Source organism: Erinaceus europaeus, chromosome 10 (genome assembly GCF_950295315.1).
Source record: "Erinaceus europaeus chromosome 10, mEriEur2.1, whole genome shotgun sequence".
NCBI classification, from domain to species: domain Eukaryota; kingdom Metazoa; phylum Chordata; class Mammalia; order Eulipotyphla; family Erinaceidae; genus Erinaceus; species Erinaceus europaeus.
In genome coordinates, this window is record NC_080171.1 from 86,592,870 (window position 1) to 86,605,433 (window position 12,564).

General features: G+C 38.7%; 1 protein-coding gene across 4 annotated transcripts in view; it reads right to left on the reverse strand.

Annotated features, from left to right (window-relative positions):
* ASTN2 (astrotactin 2) overlaps positions 1 to 12,564 on the reverse strand; it is a 1,286,255-nt gene that overhangs the window by 924,408 nt on the left and 349,283 nt on the right. For 3 of the 4 annotated variants that reach the window (XM_060200048.1, XM_060200047.1, XM_060200049.1), the window contains one exon: positions 4,723 to 4,872. The exons of the other annotated variant lie outside the window; for it this stretch is intronic. In XM_060200048.1, coding sequence (XP_060056031.1) covers positions 4,723 to 4,872 — 150 coding nt within the window. The remainder of the gene's footprint in view (positions 1 to 4,722; positions 4,873 to 12,564) is intronic. 4 annotated transcript variants of the gene reach the window in all.

The window sequence follows — 12,564 nt, forward strand, 5'->3', positions numbered from 1 at the left end:
GTCATCATGGAATATGACTCTAAAGGGCTGACATTTGATCTAGCTGCTGAAAGATGAGATCATCAGCACAGCAGTTGGGGTAGAAAGAACTATGGGGAAAAGAAGGATGAGATGGTTGTCAGGCTTTATAGTGGGACCTATCTGCTGTATCCATGTGACACAGCAGAAGTCCTTATGATTGGAATATAAGGAAATGCCAAGTAAGTGAAGATGGTATGAAGCAGATCTATGTGGGAGTGGGTCTAAAACTCATGGCACAGAGTCTGGGCTGTATTCTAATGATCACAAACACCATTGAAGGGTTTTAAGCAAAAGAAGATCTTCCTTTATAGTTTTTTTTTTTTTTAATAAATCTGATTGCAATTGGGAGATTAGAGGTCAAGGAGGGTATAACTGCCAGCAAGAAGTAAATGGTAGCATTGGTAACAATGGTGACAAAAAAAAAAGAGGGAAGATTCGAGTTACATTCAAGGGAAATTTTATTGCCTTCTTGTATTAGTTCTGTAAGACCCTACTTAACTTGTAAATTAAAATATTTTGGTAGCCAGTGACACTCTTGATCAAAGGAAAGGTTTTAATTAATAATCTAATTCTTAGATTAAGCTCTTGACAAGGGTGGATTCTAAACTTGAAGTGAAAATTTATTTTTTAAAGTAGAAAATAGCAGATAACTCACATGCTAGAATGTAAACTTTATCATGCATGAAGATTTGGTTTGAACCTTCCAGTCATACATGAGAGCACTGTGTAGTGCACTTGGGGAAGCTCCATCAACAGTGAAGCAGTACAGTGGTAGGTTTCCTCTCTGATTCTCTCTTTCCCTCTCAGTTTCTTTCTTTCTTTCTTTCTCTTTCTTTCTTTCTTTCTTTCTTTCTTTCTTTCTTTCTTTCTTTCTTTCTTTTGTCATATGAATATGATTTCTTTCATATTTTATTTTATTTTTTATTTATAAAATGGAAACACTGACAAGAACCATAGGATAAGAGGGGTACAACTCCACACAATTCCCACCACCAGAATTCCCTATCCCATCCCTTCCATTGATAGCTTTCCTATTCTTTAACCCTCTGAGAGCATGGACCCAGGCTTATTGTGGGATGCAGAAGGTGGTTGGTCTGGCTTCTGTAATTGCTTCCACACTGAACATGGGCGTTGGCAGGTTGATCCATACTCCCAGCCTGCCTCTCTCTTTCCCTAGTGGGGTGGGGTTCTGGGGAAGCAGGGATCCAGGACACATTGGTGGGGCTGTCATCAATGGAAGTCTGTTTGGCATGATGCTAGCATCTGCAAAGATGTAAAGAGAGTTAACATATAAAGCCAAACAAACTGTTGACTAATCATGAACCTAAAGGCTGGAATAGTACAGATGAAGGGGGGGGGGGGTCTTCCATTCTTTAGATAGCTAGTAGGCATATTTTAGTTATATTCCAAAGGGCCTGTGGATATACTAATTTTTTTCCCTGATCCTGAAATATTATATGCAGGTGGGTCCAAGTTATTGTCTGGGGAGATGATGTCTCAATTTCTATCTGAAGTTGAAAGGGAAAAAAAATACCAATAGCAGTAAAGTCAGAGAAGTAGTACAGACATGGAGGCCTCCACAGGCAACATATGAATGAGTGAATGAATAAATGAATACATCAATGAATGAATGAATAGCCTATGCAGTATTATTTGAACTGGTGAAAGATTATAAATAGCATAAATCTCAGAGTAGAGATCTCGTTAAGACAAGTATGGCTATATTCTACCAAAGTAAAAGATTCTGGGGTGGGGAGTGGGTTCAGGTCCTGGATCATGATGGCAGAAGAGGACGTAGAGGGGGTTAAAATGTCATGTGGAAAACTGAGAAATGTTACACTTGTACAGACTACTGTATTTTACTGTTGGCTGTAAACCATTAATCCCCCCAATAAAGAAAAAAAATACAATTGTTGTTCATGAAAGGGATTTATTTTGATGATTTCTGTGGTATAAAAATGCTTAAGTAATGATATCAATAATTGAATTCAGGCTGATAGTGAGGAAAGGCGAGTTTATAGGCATGAGTAATGTGTGATTATGGGAATATAGGAAAGAGATCTAGAGATGATCTGTGGAAAGGTAAAGATAGATATGCAGGGAGCCAGGAGATGATAGTTCACCTGGGAAAGTACACATTTTACCAGGTGTAAGCCCCCTGGCTACTATGTTTTAGCACTATGAAAAGGAGAAGTTTCAGGAGTGCTGGGTCAGTAGTGTTTTTTTCTTTCTTTCTTTCTTTCTTTCTTTCTTTCTTTCTTTCTTTCTTTCTTTCTTTCTCTCTCTCTCTCTATATATATATATATATATATATATTTCCCTCTCCCTCTCCCTCTCCTTCTCCCTCTCCTTCTCCCTCTCTCTCTCTCTCTCTCTCTCCTCACCTAGCCAGGAAAAATGTCCACTGGAAAGTGGAATCTTGCATGCCTACACACACACACACACACACACACACACACACACACACACATATGCAATAATTGGAAAAATTATAAGTGAGTCTTAAAATAAATACCTAGCCCAGAAAAATGTATGATAGCATTTATGCAATTTATAGAACATAGCTGAGCATATAAGGTAGTCTATAGTCATCATTTTGTCAGATCCTCATACCATTCCTCTAATGAGCATTCCCATTTCACAGAAGAGGAAACTGAGATTCAGAAACACCCATTAAAGTTGAGACTGCCTGAGCCAGGACTCACGTCCAAACCCTGCTGACTTTCTGACTTCAAGACAGTTTTCCATTTTATCATTAGACTATGGTTCTGCCTAGTGTTTTCCATATAAATCCCCAAAGGGGAAAACATTACCTAGTTCTTAGGTCTATGACTTCAACTTAATATGTGTATCTTGATTTAACAGATAATTAGGAATTTAATGGGGTTAGATATCCTTGTGGTCAGGTGATGGCATAACTGGTTGAAAGCACACATTGCTATGAGCAAGGATACATGTTCAAACTCCTGGTCCCTCCCTGCACAGGAGAAGCTTCGCAAGCAGTAAAGCAGTACTGCAGGTGTGTCTCTTTATCTCACCCTCCCCTCTCAGTTTCTCCTTGTCCTATTATTTTAAAACATTCATTGCCCCAAAGAGCAATGTATTTGTTTTGCAGGCCCTAGGCCTCAGCAACATCCCAAGTACCAACACACACACACACACACACACACACACACACACACACACACACACACACACACATCTACCTGATATACCAACTCCTCTGTCTAGCTGAGAGCATCAGATAAGAATAAAATTTATTACTGAAAGTAAAATCAGTGCTTAACACATATATAAATAAGTGAGAGAATTCACACATGGGAGAGTTGAGTGAGTTCTGACAGTGACAATCAGTGATATCTTCAAGGGAATTTGCACTGAAAAGTTATACTTGGGGAAAAATAAGGATTTGCAAGTATAGGACATGGACACGTTAACTTAGCTGAAAACTTTGGGACCCCGTTTGCTAAGTTTATCCTGGCTTTACTTACAAGTTGTACCTTCAGGAAAGTAACTTTAATTCTCTGGGCCTCATCATCATCATATGTAGAGACATCATCTACAAAATGAGAATTATCTTAGCTGCTTCATTGTGTTGAGGAGATTTATACAAGACAAAGAGCATTTGGCGTGCTGAATGGAGCAAATGTTAGTTTGAGAGTATTTGGCCTTCTATATGGAACAAATGTTAGTTTGAGAGTATTTGGCCTTCTATATGGAACAAATGTTAGTTTGAGAGATGTAGGTACATAGACAAGAATATAGAAGTAGGAGTACATGGATTTAGAAGATAGCAGATAAGTCAGAGATATCTGGCCTTGAATGCCATATCTATAAGCCTGGTCAGTTCTGAATATACAAACAACCACTGAAACCACGAGAGATGAGAAATAGCATAATCAGAATCAAGTTATAATTACTGGAGAAATGAGAGGCACAAAGCTGTTGGAGGCTGTTGAACAGACTGGGGGAAAAAAATGAGATATGGAATCAGGAAATAATAAGAGGTCCATTCCAGACACAGAAAGAAACAGTGAAGGATTTGGAAGGGGTGGGGGAAGATGACTGGGAAAAGGACAAATGGAAAAATGGAAGGGTGGAAAGGGGGAAAAGAAATGTTACTTTTCATTGCCTATTGGGTTAGGAATAGTTTTATGATTTTGTAGCAATTAAAGTAGTGGCTTGGAGAAGAAAAGTGATTATGACAACATAGTTAACAATAGAACTAAAATTTGAGTCCAATTCTGCCTAATTTATTATATTCATACTTTTGACAGCAATTTATTTCATAATATTAAAAAGTGACCATGGTTTCTTTACTGGCTTACTGACTTAAGGACTCCTTCAGTGAGAACTATGTGCTTCTCTCCTGCACGCCAAAATGATTCCAGCTGCCATAGAAACACAACCTATGTGCTTAAGCTCTGTGCAAGAGGATAGGTCAGTGCTACTTTTCTCAATAACTCTAAAAGATGAGTGATCCACATCATAGTCAAAACAGAAAGTTGGGATTCACAAAGGGCAGATATACACACAGAAGAGCAGGTTTCCTGTGTCTAATGCCTTGGCTGAGATAGTTTATTGGCAGTCTGAGTTTTGTGAACACGGGGGAGCAAAGGAAGAGGATACTGCTCTTCTGGTAACTTCAGTATCTTGGGACAGCCAGTTGACAACCTAGCAAGAGATGCTAAGAATGCCTACCTCGAGATTTGCTCCTCCTCTTCCTCTTCAAGGTGCTGCGAGGTGCTGGTTGCAGCTGGCCAATCTCGATGGGCGTGTTAGCACGGAAACTCTCCTTGAACTTCTGCATCAGGGACTCCACTGTCTCCTGTGTCGCCTCAGCTGCTGCTGCTACAGGGTGGGCAATGGGGCTGAAGTTAGGTCTAGGCCCAGGTGAAGACCCCAGTGGGCTGGACTAGGCCAACATGAGTCCCAGGAGCCCCTTCCCAGACCCAGCAATGACAAGGAAGCTGTAGGTGCCAGTGTAGATATAACTGTCCTATTGATCATCCACTTATTCAAAAACTACTTATGTTTCAGATAATGCCCCAGCCCTTGAGATAGCGATTAAATAGATATAATCCATAATTCAAGGAATCTATAGTTTGATAGAATACATGTCCTGCTATTTCTAGTAATTTTGTTATCACAGGAGAATACAGAGTGGTAGAATAAGCTTCCCAGAAGAGGCAGTATCTACACTGAGATTATTATCAGGACAGAAGATAGGATGAAGATAGGTTTGCTAAAGAGGTGAGGTAAGAATATTCTTGGTAGAAGGAGACAGGCATGTACAAAGATCTGAAACCAAAAATAAGAGCATAGTGCTTAAATAAGTTCTAGAGTAACTTTTAGCCATAACAGACCTTAAAAAGAAGCAATGCCTCTAAAGAGGTGAAATCACTTTGAGAGAGGGTGGATATAGAATGTTCAAATTAAGTCCTTGTGCAACTTTACAATATGTACTGGGATAACTATAGTCACTATGGTGTGCACTATAGCCACATGACGTATTTGTTTTATAACTCTCGACTCCCTTCAACCTTTGGCACCATCTCTCAGCTGTCTCCTCGATAGCAACCATCATTCTGTTTTAGGTATCTATGAGTCTTATTTAGTTCGTTCATTTTTTTGTTTTAGTTTTTTGTTTTTATTTTTCTTAGAGCACTGCTAAGCTGTGGTTTATGGTGTTGCGAGGAATTAAAGCTGGGACCTTTGGTGCCTCAGGCATGAAAGGATATTTGCCATTATGCTACCTCCCCAGTTTATGTACATTTTTTATTCCAAATATAATTAAAATTGGACAGCCTTTGTCTTTACTTGACTGAATTATTCCACTTAGGATAATGGCCTTGGGGTCTACCAAGTTATTGCAAATGGCAAGATTTCATTGTTAATGGCTAAGCAGCCTTCCATGGTAAACAGCCATGTATTACTTAATGTGATTTTGATCAATAATGAACCATATATCAGACAATGGTCCCAATTGTCCATACCATACAACCTAATTTGTAGAGTTTTGCTATGTTCTTGAATCTAACATACTACTCCTTATCAATTATACTTCAATAAAAGTTGAGTCATTTTGATAACATCTACCAATGGTAGTATAGACAATGAAACCAGAGACAGAGAGGCTTCACCAATAGCCATTCAGAGTTAAAGACAGTCAGAGTCAGAACAGTGTAAATGAATGTAAACTTCAGTATCAGGGCCAACTAATATCTTAAGAGAAAAAAACTCTAGTAGTATGATTTGTGGATCACTTAGTACATTAGAAAAACTGAGACTAAAGAGAAACTGAGACTCCTTCCTTCCCCCAAGCAATGCAAAGGACTTATATGAAGTTCACAAACAGAAGTCAAGTCTCCTAACTTCTTATCCAATGTCCTATTTGTGTAATGCATTCAAAGAGTTTTGCCAGTGGTCACATTTCCACAAAATCTCCAAACTGAGGCTGGTATAAAGTTTCATAACATGGAGGGGAGGTTAGATTATCAGAAAGAGCAAGGCCAAAGATAAAACAAAAAGAAAACAAAAGAATCCTGTGATTTTTTTTTCAGTGTTTCCTTTTTATAAATTAAGTAAAATAAAAAGGAAGGAAAGAAGGAAGGAAGGAAGGAAGGAAGGAAGGAAGGAAGGAAGGAAGGAAGGAAGAAAACAGTTTCAGAAGGATGGATCCAGGCACCATTAAAGGCAAGGAGAGGCAACAAGAAAGAAGAAAACTGCTGAATAACTTTAGTACCTTTGTTCAGAGAAATTCCCCAAAAGAGCCCTAACCTTGAAATCTTCAAACTCAGCACCCTCTCCATATCTGTCTCTGGAGGTTTTGGCATTTCTTGAATCTGAGCTATCCACTCATTCATTCCAAGAAATTAAATATATTTGATATTACTGTTTTTGTTTGTTTATTTTCAGGAGTGGATAAAGAAGGCCTGTGAGGTAAGTGAGTAAGCAGACAATACAACATTAATTTTTAAGAAACACTTGATGACCTGAAAATTTTCATCATCTTATATAGATACAGGGTTGGAGTGAGTATTTGGGCTATGTGAGAAATCTCATTTTTGAAGTCATGGGAGGATCTATCTTTGCAAAGAAAAGGCAGTTGACAACAGAAATGCAACATTACAACTTCCTTTAAAAATTTTTTTTTATCTATAAAAAGGAAACACTGACAAAAACCAGAGGATAAGAGGGGTACAACTTCACACAATTCCCACCACTACAACTCTGTCCCCATCCCCTCCCCTGATACAACTTTCTTATCTACCTCTCCTACTACCTCTCTCCCAGAATACCTCAGTTAGATCTACTTAAAGGTGAACAAAGGAGATACCAAACATGGGTCACTAGTCCAAGCCTTGGTTATAAGAAGCCACGATAGATTCTGTGAAATACCAATACAAGCAGTTTGCACAAAAGCATAAAAATTGATCTGTGATGTGGTCAAAGAATCTGTGCAAGCAATAGTTTGAAATCCTCTAAGAAAGAGAACACTAAGAGAGACAGCATGACATCAACATTTATAAATTCACTCATTTCCCAATTCACTCACAAATGTTTCATACATATATATATATATATATACAGAGCAAAAAAGGCATGCCTTAGTCTTCTGGTGTTATCTTAACAAAGATCATGAACTGAAAGTCAGAAATCAGGGTGTCAGCATGATTGAGTTTTAGTGATGGTACTCTTCTTGACTTACTACATCTCCATGAAGTACTGGAAGAAAGAAATATCTTATCCTTCTAAGCCCACATTCCCTTTACACTATTAAAGTCCCACCTTGATGACTTCTTTTAATTTTTATTTCTCCCTAAATGTTTTTTCTCTAAATACAGTTTGTTGGGGCCTAATTATGTCTCTCCAAATGTCATATGTTGAAGTCCAACATCTAATGTGGTATTGCAGTTGCATTTGGAGATAGGATTTTTAAGGTATAACATTAAATGAGGTAATATGAGTTGGGCACTAAGAGAGTAGGATCTATTTTCCTACAATAATAAAAACCACTTGCTCTTCCTCTCTCTCTCCCTTTCTCCCTCTCTCTCTCTCTCTCTCTCTCTCTCCCTTTCTCTCTCTCTTTCTCCATATACATACACCAAGGAAAGATCATGTGAGCACAGCCATCTGCAAGTTAAAACTTGATCATACTCATACTTTGATCCTGGAGTTCCAGCCTTAAGAAGTATGGAAGTATATTTTCTGCTGTTTGAATCAATTAATATTTGATATTTTCCTATGGGTGTCCAAGTGGATTAACACAGTCACACTGGAGGTTAAGACCTTAACATATGGTTTTGTTTAGAATGCAACATTCTGTCTCTAGTAAATTATGACTGTGAAAGGACAAGCAAAAGATCTCAAGACACTCACTACAAAGACAAGAAGACCATTGCTAAGAAAGCAATTGGCATATAAATATGATTTTCATTGTTTTATTAGGAAATAAAGGGTTTATAGCACAATTGTCACATGGGTACAATTTCTCATTCTTCTGTGATAGGTACTAATCCCACAACCAAAACTTACAAATGATGCCTTCTATAATGAAAAGGTAAAAGATAACAAACTATATTAGAGGAATATGACTAAGTCTAGGAAATATGATTCAAAGGAATGGGCATGAGTAGGAGTAAGTCAGAAAGGAGAGGAGGCTAAAAGAGGAAAAAATGCAAAGGAGAGTATACAAAGTTGCTTTGAGGAAAATGAAAATAGTTGAAATAATTATTGGAGCTGAAATATAAAACATAGGAATAAAGTATTGTGAAATAGCATTACATATGTATGATGTTATAGTCCAAATGTGAACTAAGACTCTCACCCTAGCTCTGATCCTACTCTTCTGGATTTATTAAGGATGGAACATGCTGAATATTTCAATCAAGAGAGTGATTTCTTAGAACATTTTGTCAAGGTTATTTTGGGTATAAGAGAAGGATTCATTGGAAAAGGGTACATATGGACATGAAAAAATCAACTAGAAATATTGAGTTGTCATAATAAAGTCCACTGAGATGATGGTAGCCTATACAGGGTAGTGGAGACAGAGATAAAGTAGACAGAGTGCAGGTAAAAGAGCAGAGATAACATTGTGAGTAGTAGAGAGCAGGAAGCAAGCCAATTTGAGAGTCATATGTAGATAAAATTTCCTTGAATGTGGAAAAAAATAACTAAAGGATAAGAAGGTATGGTGGTTGATGCTGGTACCCAAAGAGTTGTAATGATGCCACTTAATGAGAGGAAGAACCACAAAGGAGGATGTATTTTAGAAGAGTGAATAGGATTTTAGACTGGAACACTGTATGGTGTCTTCCAAATGTCTGTGATTGTGTTTGAGTAGATGGTGAGTTGTGTATATCACACTTATTAGTGTTAGCTTTATTCTATGGATTCTCTGTAAGCATGTTTCCTGGAAAAGGTAGAGAGGGACTATGTATATTGGTTAACAACATGAGCTTCAAGTGGAGGCAACAGAACACATATCTATTCTTGATCTTCAATAGCTATTCTTCTTTTTCACCCACAGATTCTTACTTTATCCTCATTTAATTCAGCCCTGTACTAATTCCTAAGATACCTCATAGTATATTGTGTCTGATTACAAGGGTGTTTTGCCAAGTGGAATGGTCTATATTGTTAGCTAGTACAGATCAAGAATGGATGTTTTCTGTTGCCTCCACTGCAGATAATATGGTTTTACGTTTCACTTACACCTTACCTGCTCCTGAAACCCCCATGCCTGTAATACAAACTGGTACTCTTCCTTAATTATTAAAGTTTCTATCAGAAGTGCCTTTTCTGAAGATTTAATTTTCACATGGTCCAGTACAATTTTTTTATTCTTTGTCCCTTCAGCTCTAGAGGTTTGTAGTAGCTTTCTGGTGTGTTTATAGTTCTTGATAGCTTGCAACTGACTCTTTTCACTCTACATACACCATTCCTAATAGGAATTTCATAGAATGTTTCCATACAATGCAATTTGAGGTTTTAATTTTTTTTCTGGGTCTAGCTGGGACCTTCACTTATACACCAGCCCAGCTCTGACATTCAGCAAGGTCTAAAGGTCAGCCTCTTCCCGTCATTTTATTCCTGCTTTGTTTTCTTTACATTGACGCAGATTTTACCAGCTGGGAGGAGAGAAATAGACATAGAGAGGGAAGGTTTGCTCCCCTGAGCTGAAAGGGTTTCTGATTCTGACTACAGCAAATCCCATCCGTTTGGCTGCTTTTGCCACTGTAACACTGCCAAAAACCCAGAAAGGTGGCATGACCCTCCATGGCCTCCTCCACCCTGCCTACCACTGTCTCCTGCCCGTATCTGTTCAGATCCCATTCAGTAGCTCTCTCAAAATCAATATATCAAGTTGTCCAAACAAGTCACATTACCTCTTGGTACCCACTGAGTGCTGTCTCCCTATAGTGACAAAATGCTCACCTGTCACCTGGCTGGATGCAACAGATGGTGTTTAATCTGAGCATCACTGCAGGCCCAGGAACAGGAAGGGAAGGTGGGGGGAAACTGACTATTTCTAATTGACATATGAAAGTTTAATGGGAATGAACCACTGAGGCCTGTGGAAAGGAACCCCAACCCCCAAGCCAAGATAATAAGGTGAGAGCAAAATGGAGGATTGAGGAGAAAAAAAAAAGATTATCTGGAAAGGTGAGGAAAGAAAAGGAACTCAACAAAGACAATAATAAAGGGAGTTTTGAAGGAGAAGAAATATATATAGGAAAGGAGAGAGCAGAAAGATTAATCCAAACTGTTTTTGCAAAGGCAAAGGAGAGTTGCTGTTTCCAGACCCCAGGAAAGCTTCCCTAATGCTCTGTTCTGCAGAACAGATGCTACACGCTGTGTCTACACTCAAACTCCACAATTCCTCCTTCAAATTCTCACTCTTATCCTCTCCCCAGTCACACACAGAGGACTGGGCATTCTGCCACTGAAGCTCATAGAGGTTTGAGTTCAAGTTTCTGTGTTGCAATTGTCATCATATTTAATTTTCCTAGATGCTCCCAAATTGTGTAGGAAGGAAATTCACAATTCTCGAACACCAGTTCTTTGCCAGGCAGGGAGCCAAGCATTGCCTCGTATTTTCTCATTTATCCTGCCTAACAACTTTGAAAGGTAAATATCATTAACTACAGTGTAGAAATGAGGAAATTGAGAACCAGAGAAGTTAAGTGATCCCCTAAAGTCACACAGATTAGAAATAGTAATGCTGGAATATGGACCTGGGTTATGGTGACTCCAAATGATACATTTCCACCTATTGTACCATGCTACACACAGTCTTCTAGTTTGCCTTGTGGCTGGAGGTAGATCTCCCAATCCTAGTGTTTACAATTGACTTAACTTGTGTCTGGAAAAGGATTCCAATGATCCACTCCTTCCTAGGTCATCTGGGCAATCTTATCCTGTCTGACATTAAGGACACAGCATGACTGGAGATTACCCTGCTATGCCAAAGGAAACTCACTGAATGTTGATAGTCAAAACAGGACACCTTAGCATTTCCAGGTTCAACTCATGCTCCATTTTGCTAACAGTGAGAAATAAGCAATGGTATTAACTGGCCATAGGAGTTAGCATTTGTGTGAGAACGCCTACTCAAGTTCCATCATCAACTTAGTTGTTGAGTGACCTTGAATTTCTTTTTCCCCTTAACAGTCCTAAGTTTCTTCCTCTGCAAATATTTCTACAAGTTTGTTGAGAGGCTTAAGGGTTATTGTATATAGATTTTCTGAAACAAACAAATAAAAACAGCCACTATCTGATTTCTGCTTACCTTTAGGATTCATATATATATTTTTAAATTTTTTTATTTTACTTATTTATTCCCTTTTGTTGCCCTTGTTGTTTTATTGTTGTAGTTATTATTGTTGTTGTTGTTGGATAGAACAGAGAGAAATGGAGAGAGGAGGGGAAGACAGAGAGGAGGAAAGAAAGATAGACACCTGCAGACCTGCTTCACCGCCTGTGAAGCAACTCCCCTGCAGGTGGGGAACCGGGGTTTGAACCGGGATCCTTATGCCAGTCCTTGTGCTTTGCGCCACCTGTGCTTAACCTGCTGTGCTACAGCCCGACTCCCCAGGATTCATATATTTTTTAAATAATTTTATTTATAAAAAGGAAATATTGACTAAACCATAGGATAAGAGGGGTACAGCTTCAGATTCCCACCACCAGATCTCTGTATCCCATCCACTCCCCTGATAGCACTCCTATTCTTTAACACTCTGGGAGTAGGAACCCAAGATCATTGTGGGATGCAGAAGGTGGAAGATCAGGCTTCTGTAATTGCTTCCCCACTGAACATGGGCATTGACAGGTCAATCCATACACCCAGCCTGTCTCTGTTTTTCCCTAGTGGGGAAGGGCTCTGGAGAAGCAGAGGTCCAGGGCACATTGGTGGGGTCGTCTGTCCAGGGAAGTCTGGTTGGCATCATGGTAGCATCTGGAACCTGGTTTTTTTTTTTTTTTCCTTTCTTTCTTTCTTTCTTTCTTTCTTTCTTTCTTTCTTTCTTTTTTTTT